Source organism: Dunckerocampus dactyliophorus, chromosome 19 (genome assembly GCF_027744805.1).
Source record: "Dunckerocampus dactyliophorus isolate RoL2022-P2 chromosome 19, RoL_Ddac_1.1, whole genome shotgun sequence".
Lineage (NCBI taxonomy): Eukaryota > Metazoa > Chordata > Actinopteri > Syngnathiformes > Syngnathidae > Dunckerocampus > Dunckerocampus dactyliophorus.
This window is the reverse complement of record NC_072837.1, coordinates 2,161,705-2,174,199: the sequence shown is the minus strand read 5'-3', so window position 1 is coordinate 2,174,199 and position 12,495 is coordinate 2,161,705. Positions and strand designations below refer to the sequence as shown.

At 40.6% G+C, this 12,495-nt stretch overlaps 1 protein-coding gene across 4 annotated transcripts in view; it reads left to right on the top strand.

Annotated features, from left to right (window-relative positions):
* The window catches only part of mthfd1l (methylenetetrahydrofolate dehydrogenase (NADP+ dependent) 1 like), a 29,903-nt gene that overhangs the window by 8,458 nt on the left and 8,950 nt on the right, over nucleotides 1-12,495 (top strand). For all 4 annotated transcript variants that reach the window (XM_054762300.1, XM_054762298.1, XM_054762299.1 and 1 more), the window contains 5 exons: nucleotides 622-698; nucleotides 1,348-1,488; nucleotides 3,427-3,495; nucleotides 5,671-5,782; nucleotides 10,953-11,092. In XM_054762300.1, coding sequence (XP_054618275.1) covers nucleotides 622-698; nucleotides 1,348-1,488; nucleotides 3,427-3,495; nucleotides 5,671-5,782; nucleotides 10,953-11,092 — 539 coding nt within the window. The remainder of the gene's footprint in view (nucleotides 1-621; nucleotides 699-1,347; nucleotides 1,489-3,426; nucleotides 3,496-5,670; nucleotides 5,783-10,952; nucleotides 11,093-12,495) is intronic.

Genomic DNA, 12,495 nt, shown 5'->3' with positions numbered 1-12,495 from the left:
CTTATGTGTGTGTTTTTTAATATACAGTAATATAGTTCACACCAGCAGTACCTGTCCCCGTTTCGAGCACTATGATCCGAAAACCACATTTTGAACTCTGCTACAGCATAACCACTTTGAGTGTGTCAACATATGACACAATAAGAGATAACACTCTCCTCCTTGACAGTTTTTTGGGTGTGTCAGTGTTTGCATCTCACACATGGTAATGGCCTGTAAACTGTGCGCGAGTTGTGTAATCCCACAAGTAAATGCAAAAGTTAAATGAGTAAACGTCAAACGGCTAAATGCACAAAGCAAACAATTATCTGCTACCCAATAATGTCAAAGAATTATGAGATTTGAACTCCTTAATAACTTATTTACTTGTATGTATTTAGTTATCTATGCACTAATGTCCATATGCTTTGTAATGGTTACCAAAAACAGTTAACTAGACCAGTAAATGGAACATTGCTGTGGAACAGAGAAAGGGTAGGATTAGGATTGAATAAGATCTGCTTATTCCCACTCCTTTTCGGACATGTAGAATTGTTACACTGTAAATAAATATGTGATGTACACTAATGTAACCTTGTATGCATGTTCCCAGTACCATAAATGAATTTCTCTCATTTTCAGTGGTTGATACGAATGACCGCTTTTTGAGGAAGATCACTGTAGGACAGGCCAGCACTGAAAAAGGACAAATCAGAGAGGTTTGTGTGTTGTATTACATGATAACCAAACGGCATATATTCACATTCCTGATATTCACTCAACACATTGTAGTATATTGTTATTCAAAAAACAATACAAACTCTTATTGTCATTGCAGGACAGGTGTTCAATGAAATTGCCAACAATCTTTTAACATTACACCTCCAATTGGAAGCAAGCAAGTCTAAGTGACAGCAAATATTTAGAATGGAGAAAAATGATATATATGCACACACCCACCTGGCGTAGCCTCTAAACTTGTTCAGCATATGCTTACATTTACCGCCATCAGTTGGTTTATCCTCCACTGGATACACTATAGCCCTTGAGGGTATTCCGTCAGGGACTGGGAATAGAAACGTTATGTCCGTTGGTGGATTGATGTGGTTAAAAGTTGTTATATAGTGTGGACGTTTGGTTTTCTATACACTTTCCAGCAGGTAGTCTTCACTCATGGTCACTGCTTGTTCTATTCCCCCAGTTATTTAGTTATAGCATGCATTCTTCAAAGCCGGCTTAGGGTTATACACTCGATTTGTTCTAAAGCCCATGTCTGTCCACACTGTTTGAAAAGCGACCCTTAAAAAATCTGTCATTTCTGATTTAACGGAGCCTTTTTGTGGTTTGCATTGTTTTCACGCGCTCCAGACTGGGTTCGACATTGCGGTGGCCAGCGAGATCATGGCCATCTTGGCTCTGGCAGACAGCCTGGAGGACATGAAAGCAAGACTGGCGCACATGGTGGTGGGGACCAGCCGCTCCGGACAGCCCGTCACCGCAGAGGACCTGGTGTGTGTTTGATCTTTTGCATCCCTGGAGTGTGAGAACTTGCACTGAGGCAATCCCCACCATTCCCCAAGTCACTTTATCATAGCGTCGTCCTGACATTCCTTGCAGGAAAATGCGGATTCATCGCTGTGTGTTTCTGATTTTGAATAGTGCCCCTTTTTGGTTGATAAACCTGTGCCATTTTTCATCCAGTGTAAGGAGATTTGCAGTTGAACCGGCCCAAACAACTTGGCACATTCCTTTTTTTGAAAGAAAACACCTCATTTAAGTACCTCTCAGCAGGTCCAGCCGTCGAGGTCAACTGGCTCTGGTTTCCCAAACTTGACTGTGGCATGTTGTTTCAGGGGTGGACGAGGCTCCCATATAAAGTTACATTAGTCTTTCTTGACAGAGAAGAGCCAAACAATACCACAGCCTCCATTAGGATTTGTGGAGGAAATATGGAGTATGACTGTAGATGCACTATACGAACATATAGCATTTAAACGTGAGTACACTCTTCTTATCAGCAACCATTTTTACTCAAGCATATCTTCACAAGGGACATTGCTGTAGAAAGTAGACTTGGGTATACTTTAGAGCAGGGGTGTCAAAAGTTTTTCCAGCGAGGGCCACAAACTGGAAAATGAAAGTATCCAAGGGCCACTTTGATGCTGTTTTTTGTTTGTTTTTTTTCACCCAGAATTTTCAATCCAATCCAATCCACTTTATTTATACAACACATTTTCTAAACGTTGTGCTACACAAACTAGTAAAACAATAAATAATAAGAAGTAAAAATACAAAATGAATACAGTAAAACTAATAAAACAAATAAAAACAAAAAATTTAAAACAGCAATAAATAAAAGAAACGGGTAAAAAATAAAAATAAAAACTAGGATAAGTAAAACCAATCCAAACTAAAAGAAAAGACTAAAAGACACAGAGGACCACACAACTCATGCCGAGATAAAAGCCAGAAAATAAAAGTGGTGTTTAGGACAAGACTGAAAGCATTCAACTGTGGAGGCTGCTTTTACATGAGTGGGGAGAGTGCTGCACAGCTTGGGGCCGATTACAGGAAAGGCCCGGTCTCCCCTGGTCTTAAGTCTCGTCTTGGGCACCACTAGTTGGAGCTGGTCATCGGACTCCAATGAGCGCGCTGGAGTGTAAATTTGGATGAAGTCCGAGATGTATTGAGGGGCCAGCCCTGTCAACGTCTTAAAAACAAACAATAAAATCTTAAAATCAATTCTAAAACGAAGAGGCAGCCAGTGCACGGAGGCTAAAATTGGTGTAATAAGATCCCTTTTTTGGTTCCTGTTAAAACCGTGCTGCAGAGTTATAGACTAACTGTAAGGGAAAGTTACAGTTAGCAACTTGTCAAATAACATTTCTGGTAATATTTTGATATTAATTGATCAACCCACATTACCTTCTAGATACTAAAACAAGAAGGAACTTTACCAATGCTAAGGGTGAGTTATTATGTCTTATGTCTACTATAAAGAGGAGAAGCGGTATAGAAAATGGATGGATGTCTACTATATTTGGTAATATGAGTATAAAGGTGTCTATAGGTCTACAGTGATCTAAAAATGTTTTAAAAAAAATTTAGGAGGTCATAAAGAGGTTTTCTATGCTAACTGCAAAAAATGTTCCATTTATTAATATTGAATCCTACTTCGTGGAAATTCACCTGTCATGGTCGGGTCTGGAGCCAATTAACTGCAATAAAGGAGGGACCACTGTACTGCTATACACTGACTACACTCAGGTTATGTCCAGTTGTTTTTTTTTTTATGTACAGTATAGTATGGTCCCTTGAGTAGATAAGATGGTTGCTGAAATGTGAGGTTTGTACTCACTTTTGTGAGCTATTATTGCTATTTAATTGTCTGTCCTATCTATCCTTATTTGTAAGCTCCACCCGAATCTTTCTGTCTTTCTTTCTCAGGGCGTGAGTGGGGCACTGGCCGTGCTAATGAAAGATGCCATCAAGCCCACGCTGATGCAAACCCTTGAGGTGAGTCGTCATCCACGTAAACCACACACCGACAGGTTTTCCTCTGATGAATATCTCCGGAGAATAAATAGGGCAGCGGTCCACGGGGAAATTTAAAGGCCTCCCCACCCCCCGGCCTTCCCTGTCAGACAGATGATTGAGAGTGGTCCGCAGAGAGCTCTTAAAAGATGATATATTGACCTTTTCCTCCCCCTGCACTCAATTTGAAGAGCAGTTTAAGCAGTGTGGTGGAGACGGCTACAACTCAGGTCACCTTGTTGAGACTGTAACAGACGTCCTAAAGAAACAACTTTGTTCAATTACAGTGCAAGTGTACACAATGTTTGCAATGGACCCTCTGAAAATAAACATGGAATGTCCCAGACTCCCGAGCAGAGCACGCACGTAGCAGAGATGCGATAACTTTTTCTTGTTTTCTTGGAGGAAGCGTTGCGGTCCTGTTGTGCGAGCGGTTTCCTGTGTGGTTTTCCTGCGATTCTGGTTAGGGAGCTGGTATCGTGACCAGTGGGGCCTCCCTGCTCCGTGTGAATTTTCCATCCAGCCTAGGCCGCCTGGGTCCTTTTTGTGGCGTGTGTGCTCTTGTGATTTTTGAACATACACACCCCAGTGGAATTTTGCGTGTGTATTCCCAGTATTTTCATGTTGTTTCAGATAGTTCAGGACTCAGAAGCACCACAGAAAAGGAACTGTAGAACGTGAATACAGCCTTGATATACCTTTTGGAATTGTGGCCCAAAAGTTGTGGTTTCATCAAGCCATAACACATTTTCCCACATTCTTTAGTGAGTATGTTATTTCTATTTACAGTGGTCCTATTGGGTTTTTTATATAAACTAGTAGGGGTGAGCCGATCAATATCATACATACTTTTATTACTTATTTTGTAACATTGAACGTTAGATAAGGCTCAGTCAAGGGATATTACTCAGGTCTGCACTAATACTGAAAGTGCTCCCTGCCTCCCCTGCCTCTCACGCCCCCCTGACAGTTCACTGTGGGGGCCCGTCCCACTATTTGAAAAGCACTGCCCTAAGGAATGCCCTCACTATCAGACAGTGTTGGAGTGGATGTGCAAACATTGTTGAGGTGAGGTGCTGAAAAATCATTAAAACCGAAAGTTCTCCAACTAAAAAATAGTTAATATTAGAACATTTTAACAAGGGTGTGTCCACTTTCTATATACATTGTGTGTGTATTTATGCATCTGTGAGGTGAGGCCGGATGCAAACATCCTGTCCACGTGCACTTTCAGAGAATTGACTGTACGCAGACCCCAGCCTGCGTTTGACTCCAGATCTTCTACTCACGTTAGCGTTGTTGTGAAGACAGACTGGAAGTGCACAGGAAGAGGAAACTGGGACATGACCTCCATCTTCCTGTTTTGTATGAAATCCTCATGTCCATCTGTTGAATAGATGACACACATGTACTTTCATTGCCACTTTCATCACTTGTCATTTACATGCGGATGTGGAAAGAGTGAAGTGGAGTGGTTCAATGACATGCGTGATGTGTATTTCCATTCGACTTATTGGGGGTAAGAATGTTAATAAAGTGCCACATCAGTTGTTTAAACATTCAGGAAAAGTGTTAGCATTTGTCAGCTGCTTGTTAAGAAGCAGCGATGTGAAAGTGTTATGTAAACAGTGGGAAGGGAGTTAGGGATGCGAACAAAAGCTTAGAAAATTGTGTGGCCTTCCCATCCTTCCTTCTTCCTCCCCATCACATGCAGTGCAACAATGTCAAGAGCTGTTTTCAAGTCCCTCATGTGCAGCAAACTGATTCTTTGACAATTATGATTGTTGAGGCATCTGGCGGCTGAAGTTTAAGTAACCAAATACGGTTCCTTGTCCTATAAAGTGCCACCTTTTTAAGCCTATTTTGACCGAACAAATGTTTTTTCCCGTTGTTACATGTTGCAAAGCACATGCACATGCATTTTAGGGGGTTTTGCTAATCAGAGGGACAAACAGGCTAGCTAGTCAGACACCTCTTAACATTTGCAAACCCGCTGCCAGCCTAAATTTAAACATTTATCCTGATGGTTGAACTCCACAAGTTGTCACATGAAAGAAAAAGGTCCCTTCCAATTGAAACCCAGCAGGGTGAGTTGCTGCGGGTTCCGCTCTCCTCTAAATGCCTGTGTGTCTTGTGTGCCGCTCTCCATTGTTGCAGGGTTCGCCAGTGTTTGTCCACGCCGGGCCCTTTGCCAACATCGCCCATGGCAACTCCTCGGTCCTCGCAGACAAGCTGGCTTTAAAGTTGGTTGGACGGGATGGCTTCGTGGGTAAGCGCGCATACGGCCTTTGCATACACATCACACCGTATCCATACACTGAATAATGACAGTTGGGCCCATTTTACACTTGTTAAACAGTTTAAAAGTGCTTTTAGTAAGCCCTATTGGGTCTATGCAATCACATGTGTCTGTAGCTTTAATGCTAAAGAGTTGTCTTTGTCCAAGCTCGTTTCAGACTGTGAATACATTTACACTGTAACTCCGCACTTGTCCAATGTCATATATCACTTACAGTACATGCTACAGTGCTAACATTACACTTATATTTGAACAGCAACATCATGCTAGCTTAGCCTATTTGCTGAAGAAAAGCTAAAACGATAAAACGTACAGATGGTTGGCAGAGTTTTTTTTTATGACGTGTAGCGAAGACTTTGCATTTGAGCATTTGTTTTTTCAAAAGTGGAGCAAATAAGTGAAGGAGCTCATAGATTTTTCTCATGTTTGGTGTGTGTAAACAGGTTCTAGCGATGCATATTACTGTTAGAACATTATTAGAAAGTCAATTTTGCATAATAGGGGACCTTTTGAAATAAACTCCAGCTGTGGTCTTGCTTCCTTTTTACTATTGCAACCTTTGGCCCAGATTCATTTTGACTTCACCGGCTCCATTTGCTTCTGGCATCCTTCTACAGTGCAGCTTTCTAGGAAACCAGTGGAAAGATTGTGTAAAAAAACAGACAGGAGAGAGGAAGGAAGTCAAATGATAATCTTAAGAGCCTGTGGAATTCTAGAGTAAGCCACACTAATCCCTTCAACGTGAAGGCATACATGAGTATTTCCATTTTTATCTGTCCATCTAACCCTCGTCCCTCTTTGTCTATATTTTCTTTGGCTGCAAAAACATGTTTGGAATGTTTGTGTGTGTACTTGTGTGTGTTGGCTGGCCGACACAACCGATATCTAGCCTTTTTTATGGATACTTTCTTTTTGTGCCCAAGGACAAGTTTCCTTGAGAGAGCGCACTACCAGGTAAACAATACTTGACATGTTTAGCATGAGCAGTCGCTGTCAGCTCTTGAGAAGTTGGCAGGTGTGTGTCGGCAGTGTGGGCAGAGAGTTGGGTTTCTCAATACTGTCGCACAGAATTGTACTTTCCACCCTTGTTTTTTTTTTTTTTAGTCCATCTCATTCCCACCCTTCCCTGTCTGAGGAGGCCCTTTGATGAAACACATAGCCAGACTGGCATAATACGCTCAAGAGAATAGAAGCGTAAGCGTCATCTGATAAATGTAAAATGTAGAAAAATAGGGTGAAATTTATATGTTTTTTGTTGAAATTTTTAATAATTATGAAATGGTATTGTATTATATTAATATTGAAAGTATGTTTAATTAAATTGCTTATCTACAAAGGAATAATTTAACAGACAAAATTTGGGTGGCATTTAGGGTCACATCTGTGCTTAATGACAACATTTGTGTACAAAAAATACATTTGGCATGTCATGTTGATCCCTACCTGTCTGTGTGATGGTTAAACAACCCTCAAGTATGCAAGGAACTCAACCTCCATGACCCTGTCCGGCAGCTGAGATGCAAACAACACCCCCCAGATTGGACTATGAAAATCATTGGTCACAGACAGCCCTACTGGTGTTACGGAATTAATTACTACATACCGTATTTATAAATTGTCATCTTACTAGGGAAAATGTGATGCTTTTCATACCAGATAATGACTTAATTATGGAGATTAAAAGCACGGAGGGGCAGATTTTCCCACAAAAAAAATGTTATAATTAAAAAAATACACAAGTGTGGAGTCGCAAATGCTGAATCAAGTGTGTGGATTCACTGTAAATATATTATGGTGTTAAAGGGTAATCATGTTTAGTACTTGTGGACATGTGGTATTTGTTACTCTTGAGAATAATGGCTTGACTGATGTGTACCACATTTTTAGCGGACGGGTGTGGAAAATTCAAATTGCCCTTATTACTGAAGAAGACAACATAAATAGTACTTTTATCATTTTTATTGTAACATCTAGCTCCTCATTCACAAATGAACTCCTTATGAACCCACTGAGGGATGTCTGCAGAGGGGGGTGTGTGCTCAAATTCATGGCCATGCTTCATCATTGTGCTCTGTATTGTTGTTTTCAAGTCATCTTGACCTAAAATGGAGTTGCTCTGTAGGTTGACATCCACATTCCAGCTGTTTGGGTGTTTTATATTGTTGTTATTACTATTGAACACAGATAACCATCTGATGTTCCCTAAAGAGAGAGGCAAATTTGGGCATTTATAGAAGTGGGTTTGTGAAATGACATCCCATAACGTAAACAATAAAGTCTAGCTAGTGCTGTAACAGTCAGTCGGAGCTGTTATGGCATACAGTAGTCCCTCGTTTATCACAGTTAATTGGTTAAGTGATATAAGTGAATTTCAGCGAAGTAGGATTCAATATTAATAAACAATCTTTTCATAGCTAGAGCATAGAAAACCTGTTCGACTTTCTAAATGTGTTTTTTAAACATTATTAGAGCCCTGTAGACAGGAAATAACACCCCATCCGTCTCTTTTACACTCATCATTATTTCTTTACATCACATTGCGCCGGCTACGGGATCACTGTGAGGACATAACGGCCTCCGCAAGCATAGCAAGCTACCGAGCTCACTAGTTAGCCTCTCCAATTTACTTACTATACACAGTGTTTCAAGCGAAGTGGCGAAGAAGGACAAAGAAGCCAAAAACTTACCACTTCCACACAGAATGGAAGGAGAACCTTTTTTCCCCCCCACTCGATCTCAGCCATGGCATGTTGGCTCGGCTCTGCTGGCTCAGTAGCCCGTCTCCATGCAGTGTGAAAGGTAATGTAATTAACGTCATGTCTCATAACATAACTGATGCTTAGTGATCAAAATACTACATATAACTTGTCTGTTTTTGACTAATAATAGGCCATAGTGAACTACGAATCAGCAATCATTTATTGTATTTTTTATTTTTTTAAACGCAATATAGTGAAGGAGCGACATTCGAACTGCGATATGGCGAGGGACGACTGTACTCTGTTGCTGCAGTCTACACTTTAATGCAGTAGCCCGTAATCCCCTCTGGGATAAAATTACTTTGCTTATCGTTACCAATGGCCCCATGTAAATAAGGTACAGGCAAACTGGAAAACTGATCTAACAGGAAGTAAATGGTGGTGTTGATCCCCCCCTCCTTCCCAATTTCATTGAGACTCCGTATCCCTTCTTTCCCTCTCTCTCACGTTCTGGGGACAGTTCAAGGTCATTCCACAGAACAGGAAGCTTGCCAGTGTTTCCGCATGACATGTCCAGATTGCGCACAAAGCTTAATTTTTGTTCACTTTCTGACGACTTTCTGATAAATCTCCCCCACAGTGCTTATGAAGCCTTCGCATTGGTAAATCCTCTACACGCACACGAACAGTAGTAACGATGTAACCCAGTGTCTCTCTCATGAATGAATTAGCTTTGCTTCCTGACTTCCTTTGCGAATGTCATCGTTATCATTGTAATTTGATTTGAAATGTTAAGTGGGTTACGTGCACACGGGCTCCCCATACGCACCGAGTATTTGAACTCATCAAGTTTGCCTTATCGTTAACAAAAGAAAAATACGATTATCCTTTTGTACTACTTTTGTCAAAAACGTCACATGCACAGATGGAGAATTCACTGGTCTGGTCAACAAAGTCTGCAGTTTGAACGCCAGCTGGTAGATGTAAGCATAGGAAGGGGATTACAGTGGAACCTTGTTCCGCGTCCCCCCTGGTTATTGTGTTCACGTGGAAAATTTACGCCACAATTTTGCCTCTGTTTGTGTGCATTCTCTGGTTAGCGCACAAAATGGCATGCGTCTTGTCTTGTTAATAATACACTGCGTGAGTTCAACTGTGTTAATGTTTTTTGTTGTTTTTTTCAGCACAAACATCCTCTCTTATTAGCGTCTTATTAACTAGCTAACAAAATGGCAACCGGAACGGGAAGTCAGCTACGTTATGTTGTCTGTTTAGGATGTCATCAGCAGTTGGCTCTCAAAAATGTTAAGACAAAACACATTTTTATAGTTACAATTACAGTTTTTTGTGCATGAAACCATTCTAAATGGTTTGGTTTGGTTTGGTTTAATTTTATTTGAACATGCATGAAGGTTACAATGGAATACATCTCGTGAATCATCATTTCACAGTTCCACATATCCAAAAGGAGTAGGAAGAAGCAAAACTTATTCCTACTCCTTTTGGACATGCATATGCATGTAAATGACAAATGAAAGGGTAAAATTGACATTTAAGGTCACTTTTACCTGCATTGAAGATGTGATTGTTCCCAAAGACACAGTGTGGCAGTGAGATTAACCACCACCACCTTCCTGTTTTGCCATGAGTTATTTCTTGACTTTAGTACTGTTCAAGAAGTTTTGCTTGATGGCAGCCATGTTTTGCAACCAATTTAGCTAAAATTCTACATACATGCGCTTTTTTGACTCCTAAAGGTGTGTGCCAAATTTGGTGGTGATTAAGGTTACAGTGAGTATTCTCTAGGGCGCACTGATATGTGTGAGAAATTCCACTTTAATCCAATTTATGGAGTTTAATAACAGCGCCACCATAGCAAATTGACAATTTTTCAGGGATGTCCTATTGTTTTCTGGACTGTATTGTTTTGAATGTATTTTTTTTATTATTATGCAGGACGCTGTGGCTGTTCCATGTGGTATTGTGGATGCCAGATTGCTCAAAACTCACACGGGCTGTTAAAAGCTCATTAAACATATTCTATGTTTATATACGTTTATGCAAGTTCAAGATCAGGTCAAGCAAGCAAGTGTTGTTACAGCGGTATTGTGCACACGCTCGTGCACGTAGACCCATCCAACACACAACAGTAAACCTTATCTTAACAAGGCTACTGTGCCAGGTGGACTATTTGCTTTGTTTGGCCCATATTCAAGAGGCTGGTTTGTAAGGCCATCCATATCGGAGGCCCTCTTGACTCTGAGAGGCCACAGTGAAACATCCTCCCTACAGACAGTATCTGTCTTCATGCACATGTGTATTTCAAAGCCATGTTCAGGCTCAATGTTTTTATCAAAATGCTCATGCTACCCGACCTGTGCTGCTAATAAGACTTTTAGGGAGGATGAGCCACGTTAATCACATATTTTGTTGCCTTACAGTGACTGAAGCCGGCTTTGGAGCGGACATCGGGATGGAGAAGTTTTTCAACATCAAATGTCGGGCCTCAGGACTTAGGCCCAGTGTGGTGGTGCTCGTTGCAACCGTGCGAGCTCTCAAGATGCACGGTGGAGGCCCCAATGTAAGTCAATGTAAATACATATTTATGACATTAAACATAACCTTCATTATTGCATCAGCAACATTTCAGCAAGCATTTTATTATATCTTCTCATGGGATAATACTATAAAAATGAAACGTAGACATACTTTAGACTAGTCAATGTAGTTTATGTTTACTGTCCTCTGAAAATAAGTTAATACGCAGACATTATTCTCTAACTTCAGTCACTTCACTTTCACATTCTGCTTCCTCAGCTTGACACTTGTCATCTTGGAGGTGTTTGGGCTCCTTATGTTGGAAAACTGCCATGCGGCTCCAGTTTTCCTAGGGAGGGGATCATGCTCTGCTTTGCAATGTCACAGTACATGTTGAAATTCATGGGGTTTTTTTTTTGTTTTTTTTGCTCCTCAATGAACCGCAGCTCCCCAGTGCTAGTAGCACTCTTGTAGCCCCAGACCATGACACTAAGACCACCATGCTTGACTGTAGGCAAGACACGATTATCTTGCTACTCACTCAGACAATAATGGCTGTGTGTTGTCATTTTCAGGGGATAGTAAAGCTATATGAGTACACTCTAATAATACTGTACACTGACTACTCTAAAGTATATCCAAATTTGCTTTCTGTAGTATTGTCTATGGTATGGTGTACTCACTTATGTGAAATACTGCAGCACCATAGTATTTATAGTATTTTTGTTTATATTTTTTGAAAAGATGCCTTAATGCCAGGAGACTACATAAATTGAGTAATTAATTACTTGACGAGTTCCTTGAGATTTTATTTATGTAGATCCAGCTGTAATAACAGATTCAATGAACACACGCATGGCAAAATTAAGTTAAGGAGGCTCTGTGCTGGCAGCAGCCAGAGGCATTATTGTTTCTGGGCGTTTGCCGTCCATCCACACGTCAATTCCTGTCATGTGAATGTGATTTATCAGGAAGGCCTACAGGCAATCTTATTAGAATTTGCAACAGATGTATTTCTGGACTAAAGGGATAAATTGCCTGGAGCGGCATTTAAAATGTTTTTGGCACTTAATTCAGACATGAAATTTGCACTTGTTATTTGTTGACTCTGGTGCATTATGACTCGTTTTTGTACCATAAGCCAAGCTGTCATCCGCTGTGTAGATAAGAACATAACACACATACCTCTGGCATGCCATAATATGAAGTACTTTATAGCTTAGATACATTCAATGATGGATTTCAGAGAACTCTGATAGGCTAATGTTCTTGCTGGACACGGCTGTTTTTGCATTTCCTCACAGACAAATTTGAACTAAAATAACCCTTATAATGTCAGCTATACTTCTCGGTTTGTATCCTTAGTTCCCCTTCACATAAACAGATTCGCTGGAAAAATGAAGAGGAGCAAAACCAGGATGTTGCGTTATTACATGTGTGTGTAAT